At 39.6% G+C, this 25,128-nt stretch overlaps 1 protein-coding gene across 24 annotated transcripts in view; it reads left to right on the forward strand.

The window, feature by feature from the left end:
* LOC109038096 (calcitonin gene-related peptide type 1 receptor) overlaps positions 1-25,128 on the forward strand; it is a 506,731-nt gene that overhangs the window by 430,567 nt on the left and 51,036 nt on the right. For all 24 annotated transcript variants that reach the window (XR_011899882.1, XR_011899881.1, XM_072300421.1 and 21 more), the window contains 2 exons: positions 303-520; positions 11,891-12,188. Coding sequence is in view for 22 of the 24 variants with exons in the window: in XM_072300421.1 (XP_072156522.1) it covers positions 303-520; positions 11,891-12,188 (516 nt within the window). In the remaining 2 variants the exon portion in view is untranslated. The remainder of the gene's footprint in view (positions 1-302; positions 521-11,890; positions 12,189-25,128) is intronic.

Genomic DNA, 25,128 nt, shown 5'->3' on the forward strand with positions numbered 1-25,128 from the left:
TATAGCTTTTTAAAATGACCCTCATAAAGGGGGGATTTGGAAAGTAACTTTAAAATCCTTCTTTTCCCCGCCCCCTTTCAAAAAAGAAGAATAAAACAAACCAACTCTATTTTCTTATACTTTAGGGTCAGCATTTCCCAAAATGATCAATTTTTTTTTTTTTTTTTTAATGCAATAGTGAGAGATTTCTGGTTTAAAATTTTAATGAACTGCAAAAAATCTCCCCAATGGCCCCTTTTGACGGTACTCTCGTGCTTTTTTGATTGATAACTTTGAGCTTGAAGGATGTTTTCATTTTCCAGGTAGGCTGTCAAGTGCTTCACGTTGTCCTTCACTATTTTTTACTGACGAACTATTTCTGGATGCTTGCAGAGGGGTTCTACTTACACACTCTTTTAGTTTCTGCGTTCATTTCAGAAGAGCGGCTGGTCAGGTGGCTTTACGTCCTTGGCTGGGTTACCCCTATCCCTATAATTTTTCTCTACACCGTATTGCGCCTTTACTATCAAGCAACGGATCAGTAAGTTATCTTCTATTGAACATAATAATTTTTACGCCTTTCGATGAATTTGACTTGAAGGGGAATCTTCAGCTGCAGTTCCGAAAAGATCCTCTAAGTCGCGCTGCTAAAATCTGGCTCCAAAATCGGTGATTATTTATATATCATACGAAAAATGTTTTAAATTTGAAATATTGAGTTTCAAAGCATAATACTGAGTAGGTAACACAATGTTTGCGATTTGTTAGTACTTATACCAGCTCTGTGTGAGAATTGAGTTCGTCAGTGATACTTTAAATAATTATAACCTAACCATACGTGAGCTATATGTTGCAATTAAGGTGCCCTAGTAGCCAAAATATTATTTTTAATACTTATCGAAATAGCATTTTAATATGTATCCAAATAGCTATAAAATAGGGTATAAAATAGCTGAAAATAGGTATAAAATATCCTATCTGAATACCCTATATAGTGTCCTTTTTTTCAACTATAAATACCGTATTTTATAGCTTTCTCATAGCTATAAAATAGGTATCTGAATAGCTATTTAATAGGTATATGGAAACCTATTAAAAAGGTATTTTACTTTTGAAAGAGAACCAAAATTGAGACCTTGAAAATCGCATAAGGTGGTAAGTGCATTGATACGTTGCTAAGATTGTGCAACTGTATACGATAAATGCAGCAAATCAAAACCATGTAGAGGCGAAACATTTTTAGCGAAAATTCCCTGGGCTGTGCTGTTTTTTTTTGTTTTTTTTTTGCATTGAGGTTTGCAATTCTATATGATTTTGGTTTGCAAAAAATAAAGTTGCTCTATCATAGCAACGTTGCAATGCAATTATCATCTTATGGTTCTCAAGGCTGCAACTAAGAATACTTGGTAAGAAAATTCACTAACATGTTTAAGAAAATACACAATAATTCTTGGGTTTCTTAAATTCGAAGGTTGAATGATGCAATTTATTCCACCCATTTGGTGTTTTAAATTATTCACTTTCCCATAAAGTACATGACTTTCCTTAATTTAATAGTCCAAATAAAGTCTTAAAGTCAATAAAGACTTTTTGTGAAAATATTGTCCGCAATATTCTTAAATGATGTAAAGGTGCCGGATTTTGTACGGATATTTTCGGAAGATTAGATGCTAACTGGGAACTGGGTATATGTAACCCTTGCAACAGGATGAGTGGCTTGAAAGAAGAAAAAACGTATTAAATAGCTATAAAATACATATTCTCAAACGGAAATTTTAAACCAAGATAAATGCGCATGGAATATCTATGAAATATGCTATTTGTACGATACCGTATAAAATAACAAAATAAATAGCTATAAAATAGCCCATCCGGCCGATACCTATTCGATAATCCTATTTTGGCTACTAGGGTGGTCAGCATTTTATGAGTATTACACTCAAGAGTGTTATGCTGTGTATATGAGGACACTTTCCGTTCAAACAGCGTATACGTGCTGCAGTGTACTCCCACCGCACTCTAGTAACAAAAAGGGGAACTACCTGTAGATGCCTGTATATGTGTACCAGTCATGTGATCACTGCCGGAGAGTTATTGTTCAGATACTGTAACAGTAACCGTCTAATACCGTCCTGTAGCACGTGAATAAACTCAAACCATTGTACCATCATTTTATCGTATTCGTTCAATGAAACAATACATGGCGCAGTCTTGTAACCGTTTACCACAGTGATAAAATCACTTCAAAAAAGCCTGAAGTCAAAGGGCTCGTGTGAAAAGTCCAAGTGTCCGTTCAACATGGCGATAAAGTCTCAATATCCCATTTAAGCTCAGCCGAAAAGGAAATCTGAGTGTCAACTGGAAGAAGTTTCGCCAACACAGTTTGAAATTTACATGTTAGCTGCCAATCTTTCCAAGAGGAAGGATGATATCAAAGTTGCCTCGCTACTCAATTTAATTGGTGAGGAAGCACTCGAAGTCCTGAACAACTTTAACCAAAGTGACGACGAGAGAGAGAGTCGTTGCAAACAATCCTTGGTAAGTTTGAAAAGTCCTACAATCCAAAAAGAATGTGTTACATTCAGTATACCTTTTCTACTCAAGGAACCAAAAACCCAGTCAACGTTTTGACTTTTTCTTCACACATGTTAAAATATTAGCCGTAGACTGTAAGTTCCTAAATCCTAATGACTGTCTTCGGGATTGACTAAAGTTTGGTAGCACAGAAACTAAAGTTCAAGAAAAATTCATCAAGAAAGGAGATGTATCTCTAGGGAAAGCTATAGAAGCCCTCCGAATCGGCGAGGAAACCCGCGACCAAGCCAATCAATTCCTGGAGAAGTCAGCAGTATCAGTCTCAGAGATCAAAGATTCATCCCCCAAAACAACTCCGTCAGCGGCCAAAGGGAGTAGTCAGTAGTCTTCAAAACCTAATATGATCAAGTGTTCTTGATGCGGAAAAGAACATGTGCGTGATAAAGAACAATGTCCACCATGCGGCAAAACTTGTCAAAAATGTAACCGTGTAAATCACTTTCCCTTAGTGTGTAAATCCCAAAACGTTAAATCCAAAGAAAAAGGTCGAAGACGTAGTTCCTGATATTGTGAGTTACGACAGTGAGGATGAATAGGTACTTCTGTGATGAATTGGGTGAGTACCATGATAGCTGTAATTCTAAGCCCGTAGCATAGTTCAAACATAAGGTAGGTGGGGGTAAGAGTACCTACGCATTTTTTGGTTTTTCCCGTATTTCCGCGACCGAATCGACTTTTATGGCGGGAAAAGTGGTCGGTCACCCACTACAAGCCCTCGCGCACAAATGCCTTGCGTTGTCCGAGTTTAGAAATCAAATCTAGGGCCATGACGAATTTTTTAAAAAAATTTGAAAATATGCGAATTTGAAATTTTTTTTAAAAAAACATCTCCTGGGCTCCAAATCGCTTTTAAATCCTGGAAAACGACTGAAACTGGGCTCGAAGAGTTCCAATAGTGCCTAACCACTTTTACTGTGAAAAAAAAATAATTCAGTCTCCACAAGCTCCCAAATAATTTTCGAAGTCAATTTTTTTTAAACAGGAAAAGAAAAAAGTTTAACTGCCAAAATTGAACAAAGGACCATAAAAAGTTATTAAGATACTGAGTTGTCTACATCTTCTATTTTGAAGTTCCTATCCCACTTTTGGGCGCGTACTTTTGCCCCATTTTAGCTGCGTACTCTTGCCCCATTTGTAAACATTGGACAACATAAACTAACACTTTGAGCCTAAAGGCCCAAAGGTGTGAAAACAACAACGGATTATTAAGACCAACACTGTAATACTTTGATATGGTGTCTGTCCGATTTTTTCCATCAACTACCTATTCTACTCACAACAGACAATAAAAATACTAAAAAAATAGATCTTTTTCGCATGAAAAGTGAACTTGCCTCACAATTCCGTCAAAACGTATTCGCTTCGCACAAAACTTCGTCAACAAGTGAAACTCAATGTTGCCAACAACCAACACCCGGTCCCTGGTAAAAATTGGCAGTAGAATCTGTGTTCCAAAATACCATAGACCTAAAGCCGGCTGTTAGATTTTCAATAGCTTCTACAGCCCGCTGCACAATTTCTTATAGCCTTTTATAGTCGATGGCGATTAAGCGACAGCCAGGCGATAAAGTGTATGCTAAATGTTACTAATTACGGATGCTAGGACTTGGTGAGTTTTTGGACTACCGCTCTATTTTTGGGCCGTAGTATCTTGATTTATTTTGCGCGGAAAGTTCCGTACTTTTGAAGGATGCCTGCTGCCATCCTGATACGTTGGAGCGCTTTCAATTTCGTATGATACTGTGCAATACCTCTGGTGTGAAATAGTTGCTTCAACGCCGTGGGACACTGCGGCGCGGCGGGTAGGGGTGTTAAAACGAATTCTTGCCGGAACTCTTTCGATATCGTCTCTTATTGAAACTGGCGGCAGTACCGACAGTGGCGATGATATCGACAACAGCCGGCCTTATCGGATTTTTGAGAGCTCGCACTCAACGCATTGTTGCCCCTTGTGTCGGTTTATCATATTGCCTGGCGCGGCGGCGCATGAAATAGATGTACACATGGCAACAGCTTATTTTCGCCAGCTCCGAAAACTCTGATCGCTATCGGCAAGAGCGCTCTTATCGTAACTTTTTCTTAACGGAACAGTTTCGGTAGCTTACCGACAACCGATAGAACAGCCGTAGCGGCGGGCGGGCAGCCAGCGCGAAAAGCGCAATAGCGCCTAAAAACCTAACATGGATACTTCACGCATTGCGCAATGCGTGAAGTATCCCTGTTAGGTTTGTGGGCGCTGATGCGCGCTTATCGCTGGCAGCACGCCGCGCCGAGCCGCGCCGCACAGTGGTTTTTTAGCGGCAAAAACCCCATTTTCCGAAGATCATTTATTTTCAAAAAAAATGTTATTTTCCAACTTTTAAGGGTTCACACTAACATATGTCAATAGTATTTTTTACTGTCATTCATTTATAAGATTGCTACAGCACGCTAAAAACAGAAAATTTATCTTGTAGAAAATATTCCTTAAAATAGGCATTTTTTACGCAAAATTCAGCTGATCCTATTTAATTCTAAATCAATTTTTTAGAGTAAATGCTTTAAAACCTGTCATCTCTAGTTCATATAGAAGTGATTTCTTGGGGTGGTTTAAAAAAAAAGCAAATATCTTGAATGACGGGGATAAAACCAGATATTCTTCAAATTTAAAAATCCCTTCAGAATAATCGGCTTAGGAAGACTTTTAAAAAATCTGTCAAGGGATGTTAAAAGATTAAAGGCATTTTCAGAGAGTCAAAGGTATGTAGTAACTGCCCTGAAAATATTTCAACCCGGTTTAGAAGTTACAGGGGTTGAAAGTTATCAAGGGCGCGAAGAAAACACAGTTTTCGAGACAGTTCGCGCGCAGCACCGCTGTGGCCGGTTTCGCTAGGTAGTTTCTTTAAAAAATTATTAAGCCTGCTAATAAATACAAGCATTTTTTAAGGATCAGAGATGTTTGCTAACTGTCGTGAAAACGTTCTACCTACCCTATTTTACTCTTTTTATAAATTACAGAAGTTGAAACCTTACCACGAATCATTCATTGAATTTCGAAATTTATACCTACAGAATTATCGGTGTAAGAAGACATTTGAAAATCATGTAAAATAGTTGCAGTATTTTCGGGGGGGAGGGGGTCGAAGGTACCCTCCTTGAGTCTCTTACAAAATTACAGAGATTAGAATAGTAAAATGACACGGCAAGAAACACAGTTTCTTATGGTTCTCGCGCATCCCCGTCGCTCCGCGCTGGTATGTCTTACGCTAATCTACGCTGCTTGGTCTGTGGCTGCCTCCAGCCCCCTCCTCGCTGGTTGTTTGTTTATGCCAAAGAATTCAGTTCCATTTTTTCATTGAAACGACAAATGAAAAAAGATAAAAAGTTTCCCAACTTTCTCCCAACCCCCAATACGTCCGTGATTAGTTCCCTTCCAATCCATTATGGGTAACGGTATAATACTTTTTAACACCTGAGTGGCTAACAGGGCTCTGGTTTGACCCCCCCCCCCCCTCCATCCGCATTTCAAAAAGCCTTTCGATAGTCTGCCTTATTTACAAGTGAATAATAAAATAAAATAAAAAACAGCAGCAGCATCAGCAGTACTATCTCTGAATTGACCCGGGCAGTAAAAAGCGACTGAGAGTAACAGCTCCCGGGGTTGTAGCCTATCTTCTTTTCATCAGCCTCGTCCGCAAAGATTTAGTGTATATTCGGCTGTCATACGTATATTTTATTCTTAATACAAACAACAATAACAACACAAACATCAGCGATAATAAATATCTAAAAACAACAACACAAGCACAACTTTTCTCAAGCACCGAAAGTTGGGTATTTAAGAATTAATTACCTGTGCATTTAATCTTTGTGTTTTTTCTAATAGTTTAAAATGTATTAAAGGTGAATAATAAGTTTAGGGTCACATAAATTACCATACATTAAAGTGTAAAATTGAGGGGTTTAGTGTATTTTGGTCACAGAAAACTTCATAATACCGCGAAGTTTTCATTTTTGAATTCACCCTCGTATTACCTATAACAGTGGGATTTATTATCAACGCCCCCCCCCCCCTCCAGGTCAAAAACTAATCTATTTTTAATTTTTTGTGATAGCGTGTGTCTAATACAGGTATTTGAAGATTCACAACGGTTAAAATCCATATTTGTTAATTTTACTCATGGTTATGAGGTTTTTGCCACTTTTCCCGTAAAGAGGAACCACTGTGGCGCCGCTCCGCTCTGTGTTAAGCTCTTATATATAATCCCGCGGAGTCAACGTTTTTCAACTCATGATTTTGAAATGTTTGCACATCCTGTAAGGATTATTCTCATTTTAATTGATGAAAAAAGTATGTATTAAAGGAAAATATAATGTGTGTTTTGTAAATATTATGGTGCTTCCGTATCAAACTTAATGATTTCCAAAGCACACGAATTTCTACACAATTTCTTATAGCCTTTCATAGCCGATGGCGATAAAGTGTAAAGCCGGCGATGGGAACTATAGCCCGGCTGTATACTTTTTTATCGCTTCGTATAGCCCGGCTATATGATTTGCTCCGCTTCCTACAGTCAGCTGTATGATTTTCTATTGCCTTTTTTAGCCGGCTATAAAAATTCCTATGGTATTTTGAAACGCAGCTCCTATTGCCAATTTTTACCAGGGGTGCCATCGTTAATTCAAACAAAGCGCGCAAAAAAGTGCGGTGCGTACTTTTACCCCGTGCGTACTCTTTCCCCCTCCTACCCTATAATGATTGAAAACTGTTACTTACCTATTAAAATTGATACAGGGTCTTGCGTAAAAATCTTGGTGGTGAAAGCATATTCTTACAAATCCGAGAAAATAACTGTTTAGAAATAACACATAAAATGTAAAGTAAAACTGAGAGCCCATATATCAATACAGAAGTAAATGTATCTGGCACAGCAAACCTGAAATCATCGTGAAATGTGTAGGTAACGAGAATGGAGAAAATGTATAATTGTTAACGACAATCTACAAGCGGTTTTAGGTTGACGGGCCACGATTGCATTTGGTCTGATAAGTCCTGATTTACCCGATGTAAATTCAATTGATTCAGAAATTCAAAAATCTGAAAGTGAGATTTCACTTGTTAATGGTAACTTCAAAGAAAAACTTATTAACTCCTTTTTCTCAAATTTTACTGGAATAGGAAAACTAGGCAAACTGTATTCTTTAAAAGTCAAAATTCAAATTCAAGTATACACAATTAAATAATGAGGTTTCCGAGGATCAGCATAAGAAAAAAGATGAAAACTTGGATCCGGTCATATTACAAGTCTTTAATAAAAAGAAAAAGGCTCTTCAAAAAATAAAAAAAAAATCATCACAGTAAAATATCAACGAAAATTAAGAGCAAAATTAAACTTCTCAAGAGACAAGAGAAAAAAAGAAGGAAAAAAAAACAAAAAAACCCTTAAAAAATACAAACAATTCGTCCAGTCTTCGTCTGAGACACGTTGGTTAGCGAATCGTTCTCGGAGTTTCCCTCAATTGTTGTAATCCGCTTTTCCTTCGATGTCCGTGTCCACAAGTCGAAAAGATCAGTGTTTTTCAGAGGAAGACCTAGAGACAGAAAAAACGATTTAATTTTCTTATTCGTAGCCAGACGCAGATGGGACTTGAAAATTCAGAATCTACAGGACTATCAGCAATCAATATCACTTGTCAGGAAAAAAGGTTATTTTAGGTTTTTCTTAAAAACGTCTTTAAAGTTTAAGTAAGAGGGCAGAATATTAAATTAGAGTACCATCGAAAAACGTGCTTAAAATTAATGTTTAGAAGTTGAAAAAATAATTTTTACGATAAAATCTTAATTAAATAACTTACCAGGAGTGTTTGTGGCCATTTTTATCACCAGCCGGACATTTGGTACCGTGTCAATCAGCCTCAATCACCGCTATCACAACACTTGCGCGTCATCGGCTACCGGTCACCGCGCGCGGAGCTTAAATCTCATCACCTCCCCTCACGCCAATTCGATGCAAATCAGTAAACAAACATTGAAAATGATACAACCAATATCCCCCTTTTTCGTATATCTCATTACTTTTTTCACTTTATATGTTTAAAAATTTGACTTATTTCCATTGGACACTGCACTGTGGCGCAGGAAGTTTATACAAAAAATTCGGAAATTTTCCTTAAAATTTTCTCAACATTTTGCCTCGCAATTTTATGTAGGTAAATAAAAGCCCCAAAAAGGGTTTCCTAATACACACAGATATTTCAAGAGTTTTTTTTACGGAATTTTCAAGTGGTTTTGAAGTAAACTTTAAGTTCTCTTAAAATTTACAAGTTCTGTACAACTTTCCTCAACAGCCATTGCTACTCGGGTACTGTTTTCTACGCCTACCTCATGGTCTATCGAACTCAGCAGAAGTTTTTCAGCGTAAAAATGTTGAAACGTTCGGTGAGATTGAAGGCGTTGAGTTATACCAATGTCGATGATATTTTGACTCATGATGAGACCGAAGAGGAGCACGATCGCGAATTCTTCTCCTACTGTTAAATTGAGTAAAAGTGAAAAATGTAAATTTATCAATTAATCCAAATTCAAAAACAAAAGGATTTGGATTAAGTATGGTGGTCATATCCTGGAAAACGAAACAGTCCACTAGGAAAATGCCGATTTGAGCCCAGTAAAAAAACGCTTACATCATTGCAAAACCCATAGAATAAAGGGGTAACATTCCAAATTGTGCAGAAACATATGAAGTATTACAGTCTTATGAGGCGGATATTGTTCAATATGGCAACGCTGTAAAAAGTATCGTAGGTTACCCCTTCATTTTCCGAGTGATGCATACGACGTATGCGTGTAGCCCCTTCAATCTGCGGGTTATGCAATGGTGTATGTTGCCCCTTCAACTTGTAGGTTATGAAACAGCGTTGCCGGGCGGTGCAAATAAATAAATGATTTAATTATCCAGAAACTTGGCAACATAGAATTTTACATTGAAATTGTATGTATCCATTGTAAGTATTACCAGATGGTGCAAGTAATTAAATACATTTTCCTTACGTTGTTGTCAGATTGTGCAAAAAAATTCGAAATTTCGGACTAGTAAAATTTCGGCAACAGTAGTCCATCTCATCCAAGATATATCTGGTACCGGAGACTGGAGAGTAGGGTCAGATTCGAGAAATTCAATTTTTAGTGGCGGACGGTGTGTATCAGAGCGCTTGGAGGTGTGTATCGGGAACCTTATGTTTTGGGATAAGCAACTGGTATTGGATACTGCAATATTCAGTTTAATTTTTTTGGAAATATCTATTGTTACCGTTTAAAAAAACGTCCACGTTTAAAAAACGCCCGCGTTTCAAAACATCCGCGTTATAAAACGTCAGGGTTGTCAACCACAAACATCGATTCCCTCTCCTTCTCCGGACTTTAAATCGACACTTATGCGTCATCGACTTTCCGATTGTTTTTCTGACGGGACATCCGGTTACTCGCAATGAAATTAAACGCTTTTCTGATACCCCTCGATCAGTAGAAACTAAAACCAGACATCACATTGTTTCGCGATCCACGAATACACAGCTATTTCACGGCGAATTTTGAACTCTGGACGGAGCGAGGACCGCATACCGCATGTCAATAATTGCTTGATTTTAGGCTTCCTGATTGGATAAGCGACCACCAATTCATCTCATTACATTCATAATCAAAAGTAGCGGATGACAAATAAGCCTTCGATGGATTTTGTTCAATCAAAAATCGTCTAGGACGCACCGACTTCAAGATATCGAACAAAAATTATCTACAGTTAAAATTTCCGAATCAGACCTTACTCTCCAGTCTCCGATACCAGACCCATTCCAGAGGGGATGGTCTATTGTTGCCGAAATTTTACATGCCTGAAATTCCGAATTTTGTAGCACAATCTGACGACAATGTACGGATAAATTATTTAATTTCTTGCGCCATCTGGCAACAGTGTAAAATTCGATGTTGCCAAGTTTCACCGATAATTGAATCATTTATTTATGTGTACCGTCCGGCAACGTTGTTGCATAATCTTCAAGTTTAGGGGCAACATACACCATTTCATAACCCACAGATTGAAGGGGCTATATACACCAATGCATAACTCGGAAAATGAAGGGGTAACATTCAATACTTTTTACAGCGTTGCCAAATTGTACAATATTCACCCCACAACACTGTAATTTAATTCGTATTTTTCTGCAGAATTTGGCTATAAACTTTAGCGCTCAAGTCGCCATTTACATACTCCTGGGGGGGGGGGGGGAAGGACACGTACCTACACATTTAGGACGTTAAGGAGAGGGTAAAAAAGGAAGGCTGTGTGAAAGTAAACATACGTTTCATTCGAATTATGTTTTAATTATTCTCTAGTAATTGATTCAGCGTTTTATGCTTAGGCGCACGTAAGTTTAAGGGATCCTAACTTACTCAACGCGTGCCAGTTAAAGGGATAGTCAGGGGGCATACGTAACAAAACATAAGTCCCGTGTGCAAGTTCGTGAAGGCATACTGTGTCAGACATCAATTTCTTCGTTTTGATGTCTAGAAAAAGAAAATTGATGATGGCTATCCCAAATTTCATGAACAACCCCCTCCCCCCCTCCAATTTAAGATGGCGGTCAATGTGGAGGTTTTGGGGTAAAAAAAAACTTCAAGCTTCCAAACACGCCTGGTCAGGTGTCGATTTTAATGTATTTTGGATCGTAAAATCCGAGTTTATAGTCGAAAGTTAGCCTTATGGTCATTTTCAGGCCAAAATCCAAGATGGCGGCCAAAAATACCATTTAGGGGTACTCATTTGCAACAGTATGCAACAGTAGGTAATGTAAGACAAACAATATAATAGCCAGATCAAAAGGTGACACCGTCTTCCACCTTAAATTGATATGAAGCATAAATAAGAACAGGCTTATGCAATTCTGATGTAAATATAGGTAGATTGTATCAGCTCACTCTGGAAGGACAATGGCATCACAATGATCTCACGTCATGGCAACATCGCAGTGATTAAAAGTCATAGCGACATCACTATGCTTTATGCAATACAGAGTCTCAATGATCGTCATAATGGCATCACAGTGACAATTTCTGACACTATAATGTCATAATGACTGTCTATGAGACAATGTGTTTCATAAAGCATAGTGATGTCGCTATGACTAAAAAGTTATTATGTTCCACTCTTACCAGGGACCCAATTTGGACAAATTTCATATATCCGTCGAAAAGGTAAGAGAAGGGTTGGGTTCCAACAATTTTTCTGAATTTATCATACAAGGTACTTATGTCAGATTAATGCAAACAATGGTTTTCCAGATGCTGGCTGGTTGAGGGGTTCATGATGGTGCTCATAATTCCTGTGAGTTTATCGATGGCCCTGAATTTAGTGTTCTTATGTAACATCGTGCGAGTTTTGTTGATCAAACTGAGAGCGGGTCCAACGCACTTGACGGAAGGCCGGCCGTCGCGAACTTTGCTGCAAGCGTTTAGGGCCACCCTTCTGCTCCTACCTTTACTCGGTTTACACTACTTGCTTACTCCGTTTAGACCACCTAAAGGACATCCTCTTGAGGTCATCTATGACATTATGTCATCTGCAACTGCGTCGTTTCAAGTAAGTTCTCACAAGTGAACCATTCACAACAGGACAATTTTTTTTCTTTTCTTTATTTTTTCTTTCTTTTTCATTAAATTGTGCGCACCTCAAGAAAGTCTTAAAATTCACTCTTGACTTTATAAGTAATCTATGTAAAAAAATGATGGCACTTTAGCGTGTTCTGCTTCAGAAATAAGAACATTACTGCGGATTGATATTTGAAATGGATAGCTAGACAAAGTGACTGACAAAGAAGACAAAAGGGAAACCAGAGCAAGCCTTGAAAGACTTGAGCTTCAAGACAAGCCGCAGTTATTCCTGAGAAAACGATTGGAAACGGAGTTGCGATTTCTTAACGTTCCGTGAGGCCCACTGTATAAAATTCACGAATTTCGATTTTTCCGTCCTCATTGAATGCGGAAGAAGCTTAAATACACAAAAACTCGTGGCCTAGCGAGCAGGGGCAATGCGGAAGGCGCAGGGGACCGTGGAATTCGGAAGGTACACGTTCCCGCGCATCGCGTCAATTATAACTCCGCTTCTTATCATTTCTCCATGATTAACATAGCATTTTTTAAAGCCTTAAACCCCCTACTTTCATTTAGTTTTGCTCCGTGCAAACCCAGCGACGTCAAATCTCGAATTACGAAAATTTACAAAAGGGGGACCTTGTAGGTATGGTTCCTTCACACGTAGGTCAAAATTTGAAAAATTATTACTTTCTTACAAAGCTTCTGATTACTCTTATATTATTTAAAATGTTGACTTCAAGATTACATGGCCGGATCTAGGCTGCATGTGGGGGTTGGTGCAAACTTTAAATTCAGGCAACCCTCACGGTGAGAGGATGCGAGGTTCCTCCTCCGAGAAAATTTTGAAAATTATAGCGTTTTAGATTACCATTTTCTTCAGTTTTTGACAAAAATTAATCTTCTTAAGTTTGATTTTTGTGGTCTCAAAAGTACGGTGCTGACGCACACAAAGCGCCTTCTTGAATTCTTTCCTTCTTTTTCATCGATACATTTTTTATGCGTACCTATAATAAGCATTGATAGATACCTACTTAGGTGCACTTCACACTATAAAACTGGTATGAATTTTGAGTAGGTATGCTACGGGGTAAATTGAAGCTTAAGTGGACATTACGCAGCATCGCATGAGGACTATAGAACGCGTTGGAGGCAACTCAACAAGTGTGGCCATTCTCCATCGAACGCTCGCTGCGGACAGTTTTGAGTGACCCGTTGCGTCGATGCACTTATAAACGAGAGCTCAAAATACGCAACTTTGAGCTCGTTTGTCATGGGTTAATATTGTTCAAAAAATCGGGGGAAATTCCTGTGAACTATGTGCACTCTCTAGTTTTCAGAAATGCAGGAACTAGACATCACTAAACAAGCTCATTGCTAGTCATTTATTTTAATTCGACCCGCCTTCCTTGAATTTGTTGCCTTTTTCAACCTCGAGTTCGGCTCGTAAACTGATTGATATTCATTGGATGATATTCCATTGGTACGCAACAAAAATATTGGACTGTGGAAACTATATCTTTAGACTTGACACATTATGCTCAGTCCGACGTTGACTTTAGCTTTCACAGGTTTAGACAGACAGGTGCACCGAAAAAAATAATATGCTGTTTTAGCATCTAGGATGTCAAAAATGTGTCTGGTGATCCCAAGATGCTGCCTTTACTGCCCCCGCAGTTAATTTTACAACCTGTGAATGCAAAATCAACTGCGGGAGCAGTAAAGGCAGCGTCTTGGGATCACCAGACACATTTTTGACATCCTAGATGCTAAAACAGCATATTATTTTTTTCAGTGTGCTCCTTGGAAGATAAGAAAACTGGAAATGTTGCCCTTTCCTCTAAATTTTTCGAACATATTAAGTATTTACATTTTAAATCCTTCCAAACTTCGCGTCGTTGACTCCGCAAATAATAACAAATAGAGCTTCCCTTTTCATGAGGTGGACATACAGGGTTATTCAAAAGTTACGCACCACTGGCCATAACTTTAGTTCTAATTATGATATCGATTTGCGGTTTGTGGCGTCCTTCCTCATATCGAGGGGGAAACTTTTTGAGGTACTTTTCAGTTCTTCGACCCCCCAGGGGGAGGGGGGGCGGGGGGCAACTCAAAAATTTCAAATGGCAACCCCCATCATGTGATACATCGTTAGAAAGAGCATGAAAAAAGAAAATTTTTGGCGCAAACCGGAAGTCGATCTGACCCCCCTGTCAAAAGTTAGGGGGGTCCAAAGGTTATTTAGGGGGTCCGTACCTTCATTTTTTAGAGTAGCTTCGGCGGCTCTTGGACATACCGTTTCTCTTTTCAAAGAGTCCTCGAATACTCCAAGTCTGATACCGAAGTCTTCATATTGCCCCCGGGCCACCACAGCCCCCCCCCGTAGGGGGGGATGGGCCTGTTACAATGAAACATTGCATTAAAATGCGAAAAGTCACAGAAGAGCTTCAAACTTAGCATCAAATCCGAGTGGAACTTCTTGCCGATGTTAACGCAAACGCAGCCTGCGACTTTAAAGTGAGTTTTCAAAACTCTTAGCCCCCTGCCCCCCTCATTTTTGGTTGCAGAGCGGGTAAAAACCGGGAAATTCACTACAAATAATGCCCAAAACTAATGTCCAACTTGAGGAGGACCCTTGAAACGTTGCGATCAGTCGGAGCATTGGAATACAAGGACTGCCACCCCCTTAAAGTACGGAAACATCCAAAACACCCCCGCTGCCCCCCTCATTTTTCGTTGCGGAGCGGGTAAAAACCGGGAAAATCGCCAGAAATGATGCCCGAAACCACTGTAGAACTTGACGAGAACCCTTGAAACGTTGCGCTCAGTCGGAGAACTGCAACACAGGAACTGCCGCCCACTTTAAGGACGGAAACATCCATAAAACCCCCGCTGCCCCCCTCATTTTTCGTTGCAGAGCGGGTAAAAACCGGGAAAATCGCCAGAAATGATGAACCGGTTCTTACCAGCTCTGCAACGAAAAAAGAGGGGGGCAGCGGGGGTTTTATGGATGTTTCCGTCCTTAAAGTGGGCGGCAGTTCCTGTGTTGCAGTTCTCCGACTGAGCGCAACGTTTCAAGGGTTCTCGTCAAGTTCTACAGTGGTTTCGGGCATCATTTCTGGCGATTTTCCCGGTTTTTACCCGCTCCGCAACGAAAAATGAGGGGGGCAGCGGGGGTGTTTTGGATGTTTCCGTACTTTAAGGGGGTGGCAGTCCTTGTATTCCAATGCTCCGACTGATCGCAACGTTTCAAGGGTCCTCCTCAAGTTGGACATTAGTTTTGGGCATTATTTGTAGTGAATTTCCCGGTTTTTACCCGCTCTGCAACCAAAAATGAGGGGGGCAGGGGGCTAAGAGTTTTGAAAACTCACTTTAAAGTCGCAGGCTGCGTTTGCGTTAACATCGGCAAGAAGTTCCACTCGGATTTGATGCTAAGTTTGAAGCTCTTCTGTGACTTTTCGCATTTTAATGCAATGTTTCATTGTAACAGGCCCATCCCCCCCTACGGGGGGGCTTTGGTGGCCCGGGGGCAATATGAAGACTTCGGTATCAGACTTGGAGTATTCGAGGACTCTTTGAAAAGAGAAACGGTATGTCCAAGAGCCGCCGAAGCTACTCTAAAAAATGAAGGTACGGACCCCCTAAATAACCTTTGGACCCCCCTAACTTTTGACAGGGGGGTCAGATCGACTTCCGGTTTGCGCCAAAAATTTTCTTTTTTCATGCTCTTTCTAACGATGTATCACATGATGGGGGTTGCCATTTGAAATTTTTGAGTTGCCCCCCGCCCCCCCTCCCCCTGGGGGGGTCGAAGAACTGAAAAGTACCTCAAAAAGTTTCCCCCTCGATATGAGGAAGGACGCCACAAACCGCAAATCGATATCATAATTAGAACTAAAGTTATGGCCAGTGGTGCGTAACTTTTGAATAACCCTGTATATACATGGTTATCCAAAAGTCACCTACCACCCCTGTAACTTTTTTCCTAATTGAGATAGAAGTTTGAAACTTTGGGAATGTTCCTCGGTATAAAGTAGCAGCTTTTTGGTCCCCCAAAATTTTTTTTGGGGGGGGCGGCCCCTTTAAGGGGGGCGGGGGCTAACTTTTTTTCCAAATCGCAACCCCCCTTTTGTGATACCTCATTCGAAAGATAATAAAAAAAGAAAATTTTCGGCGCAAACCGCGGGTCAAAATGTTGATTTTTGACGACATGGCGGCCGGTCAAAGATCAAAATGGCGGAAATGGTATCTCCGTTTTTTATCGGCGGATTGGTCTGAAACTCAGAATCCTAGCGTTTTTCGGGACGAGAAAAACGATTCTGGCATTAGTTTTCCAGAAATGTAAGTCCTTTTCAAAATGGCAGCGGTTAAAATGGCGGCTTCGAGCGGGAAGTGGATATTTAGGTTGCCTCCGGATACCAAGTCTCATACAAATCCGACGATAGGCAGCCTAAATATCCACTTCCCGCTCGAAGCCGCCATTTCAACCGCTGCCATTTTGAAAAGGACTGATATTTCTGGAAAACTAATGCCAGAATCGTTTTTCTCGTCCCGAAAAACCCTAGGATTCTGAGTTTCAGACCAATCCGCCGATAAAAAACGGAGATGCCATTTCCGCCATTTTGAACTTTGACCGGCCGCCATTTCGTCAAAAATCAACATTTTGACCCGCGGTTTGCGCCGAAAATTTTCTTTTTTTATTATCTTTCGAATGAGGTATCACAAAAGAGGGGTTGCGATTTGGAAAAAAAGTTAGTTCCCGCTCGAAATTTTGGGGGACCAAAAAGTTGCTACTTTATACCGAGGAACATTCCCAAAGTTTCAAACTTCTATCTCAATTAGGAAAAAAGTTACAGGGGTGGTAGGTGACTTTTGGATAACCCTGTATAATTTTTGTTGTTGTTGGTTCGGCGATCTACTCGGGGCATTCAGCCTGAATTTTGATGGGACGATTGTCATTGGTTGGCGCGTGATATGACCGCGGCGTAATGGCGGCTACCCCGGTATTGCGTTGCAGTACGAGCGTGGAGTTTTAAATTCTTGGGGATTGATATAGGTTGAGTGAATTTGGCAAGATTAGTTGATGAGTTTAAGGGTCGTCGTGATTGATAAAAATAGCATGGACGTGTGTGTGAGTGAGTCGCCGAGGAACTTGTGAATTATCCAGAAGATTTAGTGCTAGAGGAGTTGGATGGTGGCATAATCTCATAAAGTAGTTGTGAGTGATATGAGATATATCTTGGACGGTTTCAATATTTGCAGAGTTATGAATTATGCCTGTTTTAGACGTACGTATGCATATTGAAGATTAGCCTTAGGGATTTGTTTTGGGAAACTTGGATGATTTTGAGATTAGTTTTCTTCGTTGTGCCCCATAGCTGTGCTCCATTTGTAACTCCACAGGCCTGATGATCGTCTTGTAGATGAGCAACCTATTGCGATCGTCCAGTTTCGAGAATTTTCCCAGTAGCCAGAGATAATCATAGAATAATCTATCCAGTTGAGCCCGTTTCTTCTGAATATGGATTTTCCACGTCAAGCGCGAGTCGAAATGCATTCCAAGATAGCAAGTGGATGCAAAAGCTTGGGCCTTTTGTGCTGGAGATTAGGCCCATCCCGTAGTGGTGTTCAGTGGTGCAGTTTTGATGCAAGTACCAATACCTATATCGACGGTGTAAGTCGGCAATCACATAACTCTGTTTGCGACGTCGCAGACTTCCTGTCATACTTTATTTTTTAAACGGAAAACTAACCAACGGAAATTCTTTGAAACTGCCGTGAATTTTCCTCACTGTGCGAAGAAAATTCTGTAAAAACCTCAAGGAGTGATGTCAATTTGTTCTTCTTTAAAAAAATAACATAGAGGCGGAGATTTTCAGACACCGCAAACGAGTTATGTGATTGCCGACTTACACCGTCGATATGCAGTAGGTTTAGAATCAAACTAATTTATTTGACATAGGTGTGATCATTAGGTTGATTCCTATTTTCAGGAGGGATGATACATTTTTTATTTATTTGTTGAGTAACAGGAAAGCCCCTATAACTCGTAGGGTGATCCTGACTACACAATGCACACTTAGATTTTTGGTTTTCTTACACCTCCAAAATTCAATATTGCCCGCACATTTCACGCATGTGAATTGAAAGTTGCAATTGCTAACCACATGGCCATAAGTCCGGCACCGTCTACACTGCGGTAGCCAGTTTTGAGCTCTCGGTGTTTCGACTTCAATTTTAAGGTGGAATATACCCGGGAGGTTAAAGATGTTCTTTACTGTGGGGGTTTTCGTTTGATCCACAGAGACTAAAGGAAGGTGAAAGAAAAGCTTTCATCTGTGGGTTTATTTGGCTCTATAAACAATTTGCTGACCCTACGTACTTCCTCTGATGACATCGAGGCCTTTATCTAGAAGTTCAGACTTCATTTCATCAGTTGAGTAAATGGTTGGAATGCCTCTTATCACTATTTTGAAGGGCCTTTATGTTTTGACGTGGAATGTTCAAAATTCTTTACCATACTTTTCTAGGGCACTTTGAATAGTTATAAAATTTGGAACTGTGCCTAATTGTAGTTTTATCTTTTCTTCTCTCTCAGAGGTAATATTAAATGCTGAGCTTCCCGGTAACAGGGATTTAACCCACTTGTCGAATTCCTGTATGTCATCCACAGTCGAGTGGCGAAGGGGGCACATGCATTCAATTGCCCTCCCCCTCCCCTAGATCTGGCCCTGCAAGATCATCTTGCTACGACAAACTGTTGAGAAGCTATGCAATTTTCAAGTTTTTAACAAAAAAGGACCCCGCACCCCTCTTATGGGAAAGTGCACCATGACGGATGCTTAATTTTTTATGGCATTCAATTCTCCTCATGATGCTGATCAAAAGTTATCTGTGCGCCAACTGCCTACAATGCACCGTTTTCGCAAAAAATGGCCGAGAAGATTCAATTATTCGGCGATGAAGAGCCAGAAAGATCCCTCATTTCAGCACTCGAGTGAACGGTCAGCTGTGTGTCAACAAGGAAATCAGGAGAACTCCGGCACCGATCGACAGTCTTGTCTCGGATTCCGCACGTCGTTTTGCTGGATCATCCAAATCGGTTTCTCTCTCTCCCCCACTCTATTCACCTCTTCCCCATGTCTCTAAATCGAATGCTTTATTCTTTTTGATTACCTACCTGTCACCGAATAATTTAATCTTTTTGGCCGCTTTTTGCGAAAACGGTGCATCGTAGAAAGTTGACGCAATGGCAATTTTTGATCAGCATCTTGAGGAGAATCGAATTCCATAAATAAATTATGGAGCCGTCACACAGTGGTTTTTTAGCGGCAAAAACCCCATTTTCCGAAGATCATTTATTTTAAAAAAAAAATGTTATTTTCCAACTTTTAAGGGTTCACACTAACATATGTCAATAGTATTTTTTACTGTCATTCATTTATAAGATTGCTACAGCACGCTAAAAACAGAATTTTTATCTTGTAGAAAATATTCCTTAAAATAGGCATTTTTTACGCAAAATTCAGCTGATCCTATTTAATTCCCCAGTTAGCAAGATTGAGCTCCGTTATTTGGATCCATTAGCCCGTACAGGAGCTCGCTCCAATACTCGCGTTATCCACAAAATGTAGCAGTAGATTGAAGATGGCATTGCTAAGCGCGCTCCTTACAGTCTCCGTCCACAGTCTCTAGCGGCAGATTGGAGACTGAGTTGATAAGCGCGCTTCTCACGGTGTTCATCCACCGTCTCGAGCGGTTGAACGAAAATGAGTCGGGAACGAGTCCAGGCGAGCGCATCTAGCCGCGTGTGTAGTGCGTTTGGAGTATTGGAGTTGCGGAGAAATGCAGGAGTCTGGATGCGCGCGCCGCGCGTCCTTCAACAGGCAAGTTGTTGTTAGTTGTGATTCAGGATTCAGTTGTGATTTAAGTCGTGAGCGCTTATGGAATTGATTGTAAAGTCCACTTGTTAAAGTAAGTATTTTCCCCATGTTTTTATTGCGTTTTCATTTTCTTTACCGGTGTTTAATTCTGCCGCTCGTGCAAGAAACAAAGCCGAAGTATTTATCTCTTAGTTAGTTGAGGGACGAAAGTTAGTTTTCCTTTTCAGAGCTAACCTCCCTACCACTTTGTACCATGCTCTGTTTGTTTGAATTCAACATATTTCCTTGCGAAAGTGCAGGACAGCTGATCCTCAGTTGTCCTCCAGACGTTGAACTACTAATGCGGCAAGAACACAATTCAGCTTAATAAGCCAAAATTCTCGTGATTGTAGTCTATTCGAATCTTACTTGGCTAATGCAAGGTACCACTGGCTTATATCTTGTAGACTCGTGTAAGCACTCGAGCAGTGAGCTTGCTTATGAGTTGTTGACGTATATACTTAATCAATGAGTTTCAGACTGCATCTCACTTCTTCTCCGCTAGGTACTTTCATCTGTGCTCAGGGTTGGAATTGTCCTTGTCCATTGTAACCTATCTCGGATGAGATAAGCTGAACTCAATGAGTAATTGATTTTGGTTTCATCCGCTGGGTGGTCCTTGTGAGGTGTGGAGTATTTGTTCACAATAACATACCTCAAGGGGTTGCGGAGTCTCTCAGAAGTCAACGGAAATGAAATGGTGATTTTCACAGAACTTTTATGCGTTGGTTCTGAAGTATTCAATATTTAAATGATAACAATCGCTGATTCGTTTCACAGAGTAAATGTATAAGAACTAAACATAAGTTGGGTTTATGAGGTGTGAAGCTAATGTGTAATGTCATTTTCTTCATCTATTTTTCAGTGGCCTCACTCCAGACGAGCATCTGCACTCAGATTTATTTCCAAGTATTCTGGAATTTCCAAGCGGCTAATATTCTATGATCTGATTGCCCATCCTGTATCTGAGCAATCATTGGTAGAGAGTTGGCAGCAAAATCAAATCACCTCAAAATTCATCATTTAGTGCCTGCTTCAAACAACATTGATATCAAGGAAGATTTAGTGTAGGCAACTTAAATAATCATAAACAGTGACTTTCTAAGTTTGATTTGTCCAGATATTAATTTTTTCAAACGAAGAAGAAAAGTGTACTTAAGTTCAGTGTTGGAAATGCCTAAATATCTGAATCAGTAGGTAAAACCAAACTGTTCGGAATTTAAGTTTTAAAGAAGAACTTTATATTTGGTGAGTCTTTTTTTATATAATTTCTTAACGCATACTCTTTCAACGCAGAAGGACTTTGATAAACTGTAGAAAGCAGTTTCTTTTGATGCTCATCATGAAACATCATCTCAGCAAGTTTGATGCCCTCTCAAGTCTGAGTTACATATTTGTGCTGTATATTACCCAAAAATTTTGATTTTATGTAGTTCAAAGCCTTGAATATTTTCTGTCATACTTTTTAGTGATCTAGCTGTATTTGTCGGCATCATTTAAGTGGATCTGAATGTCATGATTTATTATTATAACTTATTAAGCTTAAATTAAAGACATTGTGTACCTCCATCCCCCCAAAACTGAGGGTCTCGCAGTCAAAATCTCACGATACTTTACGCCGGTGACTAATGAAGAGTTACTGGAGTAAGCGTTATTCGTACTAGATGTGGGGCATCAATCAATACCTTGGTATACATTTTCTACATCAAACTTCATTCATCTTTGCAGGGTTCTCTATGGCAAACATGCTCCCTTTGTGCTACCAGCTACATGTGTCTTTCAGTGTCATTGATTATCCGACCAATGACATGCGCCGTTTAATGTCATTCATCATCCTAGAATTCCTAACGACATGTTTTAGGATTTTCAATGACATGCATCCTTCGATGTCAGGATTTTCAACAATAAATGGAGTTGAATGTCTTTCAATGTCTTTGTGAGGAATGAAGGATATATCCTTGGAACGACATCTGATGATAAAGTGGCAAAAGTTATATTTTCCTCGAGAAAGTGGTGAAGATTCATTGTCAGCTTCGATGAGATTTGATAGAAAGTATTTGCAGCATCCTATTCTGGACGTATGTTGAGGCTCCATCAAATACGGCTAAAGTCATTAATACTGTTCTTTCGTCCGCTTTCCAATTTTATCGATAATAATTCTTACATCTACTTAATAGTGCCGATTCCGAGAGGAGACTCTTATCAACAGGGTTGTAGAAGAATAATAAGTTACCGAAACCAATGTTTTCAGATATGGCTAGTCTCCAGAATTTCTTTTTTTCATACAAATTATGCTTATTACTTGTGCAATGTGTTCCATAAATAAACTTTTTTAATTAATGAAAAAACTGAACTAGGTTAGGTAATAAAATTTTCTCTTAAATCTCTAGTTTGCCCTAGAGAAAAGATCATCTTGTACATCATCAATGTACATCTTAAATTTAGAAACGAGTCTATTTTGAATGATAAAATGGTAATAAAATATCTTTGTTGGTATATATCTGAGTTTTTTTCTTTTCTTCTTTTTTTCTTGACTTTAAATGTTCTCCTTTGTTACATTGTTGAGAATAAATCTAGTTAGCCATAGGGGAAAGAATTATGAGAATTTCTGTTAACGTTCCTGCCATCATATCATCATCATCATTAATATAAACTTCGAAGGATTCTGCCTTTTTCTATTTCACTCGAGGGGAAGTGTCCCCTCCCCGGCCCTCTTCCCCACCCGGTGACTGACCTGAGGTTCAGCCTGAACCTTTCCCCTACGTCTGACCGTTCCCCACTCCTCTGTCAATCAAACCATGCTACCGCTTACGCATTGTCGCTCGCCCACCCAAGTACATACCAGGGTACCTAGCGGCCAGCGGTCAGTTGATGATAAATCTCGCTCATGCTCCCATACGCAGCTACGCATAGATTACGCTAGCTAATTATTTTCCGAATAATTAGAATTTCTTCGATAGTAATTTTCTTTATTTATTTGACAGTACATTTTCTCTGCTTAACTGTGTTTTCCTTGGTTCTCTGCTGTGTTTTTCTCAAATCTGTTTTTATTTTATCTTGCTAATGCTCACACGCACCTGAGCTCAGATTACCCTAGTGGTGTCGTTTCCTTTGTTATTTTTCTTTATTTTTTTTCTCTGTTATACTGTGCTTTTCTTGAATCTCTTCTGCGTTTCTCTGTCTTTTCTTTTCCTTTCTGTCCTAATATTTCTTTTCCTATCCTTTGTTCTCTGAGGATAGTTTTGATAAAATAAGCATGAATCCAGCTTTAATTGATGACGTATTGCAGGACGTGTTGTCTGGCGACACAATTAATTTGTTCTTTGACATTGTGCGTCATAAGACGAACTCCCGACCTGTCAATGTAAATTTAATGGGTTTGTGGGATTTCATATATAGGCCCAGCTCAATTGAATAACGGCAAATTTTTCAAATTTTGAGTAGCAGGCCCACCGGGAATATAAATGAAATTTCCCTCTGGGTAACTTTTTATTATTTTAACAACACTGTAAAAAGGGGAAATTTATATTAATACTTATCATTTAAGGAAGCGCAACTAAAATTTCAGTAATTTTTTTTCAGTAAAAAAAAAAAAAGTGGCTAAAGATCGTTCCTCATTTTCTCGTGGTGTTGGCTGTTTCTGCTAAGTGGAAACCGTCCATTTCAAGATACAGTCTATCTCTTGGCCCGTCATTATTATTTTACAAGTCAATTGTGGAGTGAAAATTCAATAATGTTTTCTATGAAATCTTCATAATAAAGTGTTAAAAAATTCGCAACCACTACAAAATCGGCTCGCGAAGCGAGCCGAATGTCACTCGCGTAGCGAGTGACCGGGGGTCCAGGGGGCGCAGCCCCCCGGCTAGACGTGGCGGGCGAGCGAAGCGCGCCCAGAACGGCTAGTAAGATTAGTATTTCAATATAAAAAGTTTTATTAGCGACAAATCGAATTCATCCAAGAGGCAATTTGTCTCCTAGAAAAATAGATTTTCGAGGTAATATGGAAAATAACTTTGGTTAATAACTTTGACTTGGTGTTTTGTGTACCTATCGAAAACACTTTGATATAAGTACATTATAAGTATAGGTCTTTACTATAAGTTTTCTTTTAAAAAAATTAAGTTTTCTTTTGGGGTTACTTTTAAAAAAATCGGATCCACAGGAAGTACATCTACATCTCTAGAGTGCCTGATTTCTGAAATTTTGAAGCTAAAAAACTGAAGAATAAAGTGAAAAATATACAAGAAAAAATTTCATGGATTGTGAAATTTTTTCAGAGGTATTTTTGAAATTTTATTTTTGAGCTTTTTAGCCTCAAAATTTAATTATATTCTCTTGAGATATAGATCTATTTCCTGAAGATCCGATGTTTTGTAGAAGAAATAAAAACCCCGAATAAATTTCATTATCAGTCAGAACTGCCGCTAGGAACGCGCTGCGTGACGCCGCGCGTGGGCCGCTTGCGTCAGTGCTACAAAGCCGCTCCGGATGCCGCGAGTAGCGGCGCCTGGACTCCGAGTCCGACGAGGGGTATACACATTCAAACGGGTGAATATCTCTAGCTACGCTGCCGCTCCTCTATGTGGATAAGCGATTCCGCTTTGGCACCGTCATCCGCTAGAATCGGCGATGGAGCTCGATCTTGCTAACTGGGTCTAAATCAATTTTTTAGAGTAAATGCTTTAAAACCTGTCATCTCTAGTTCATATAGAAGTGATTTCTTGGGGTGGTTTAAAAAAAAAAGCAAAAATCTTGAATGACGGGGATAAAACCAGATATTCTTCAAATTTAAAAATCCCTTCAGAATAATCGGCTTAGGAAGACTTTTAAAAAATCTGTCAAGGGATGTTAAAAGATTAAAGGCATTTTCAGAGAGTCAAAGGTATGTAGTAACTGCCCTGAAAATATTTCAACCCGGTTTAGAAGTTACAGGGGTTGAAAGTTATCAAGGGCGCGAAGAAAACACAGTTTTCGAGACAGTTCGCGCGCAGCACCGCTGTGGCCGGT

Source organism: Bemisia tabaci, chromosome 1 (assembly GCF_918797505.1).
Source record: "Bemisia tabaci chromosome 1, PGI_BMITA_v3".
In the NCBI taxonomy this organism is placed as follows: domain Eukaryota; kingdom Metazoa; phylum Arthropoda; class Insecta; order Hemiptera; family Aleyrodidae; genus Bemisia; species Bemisia tabaci.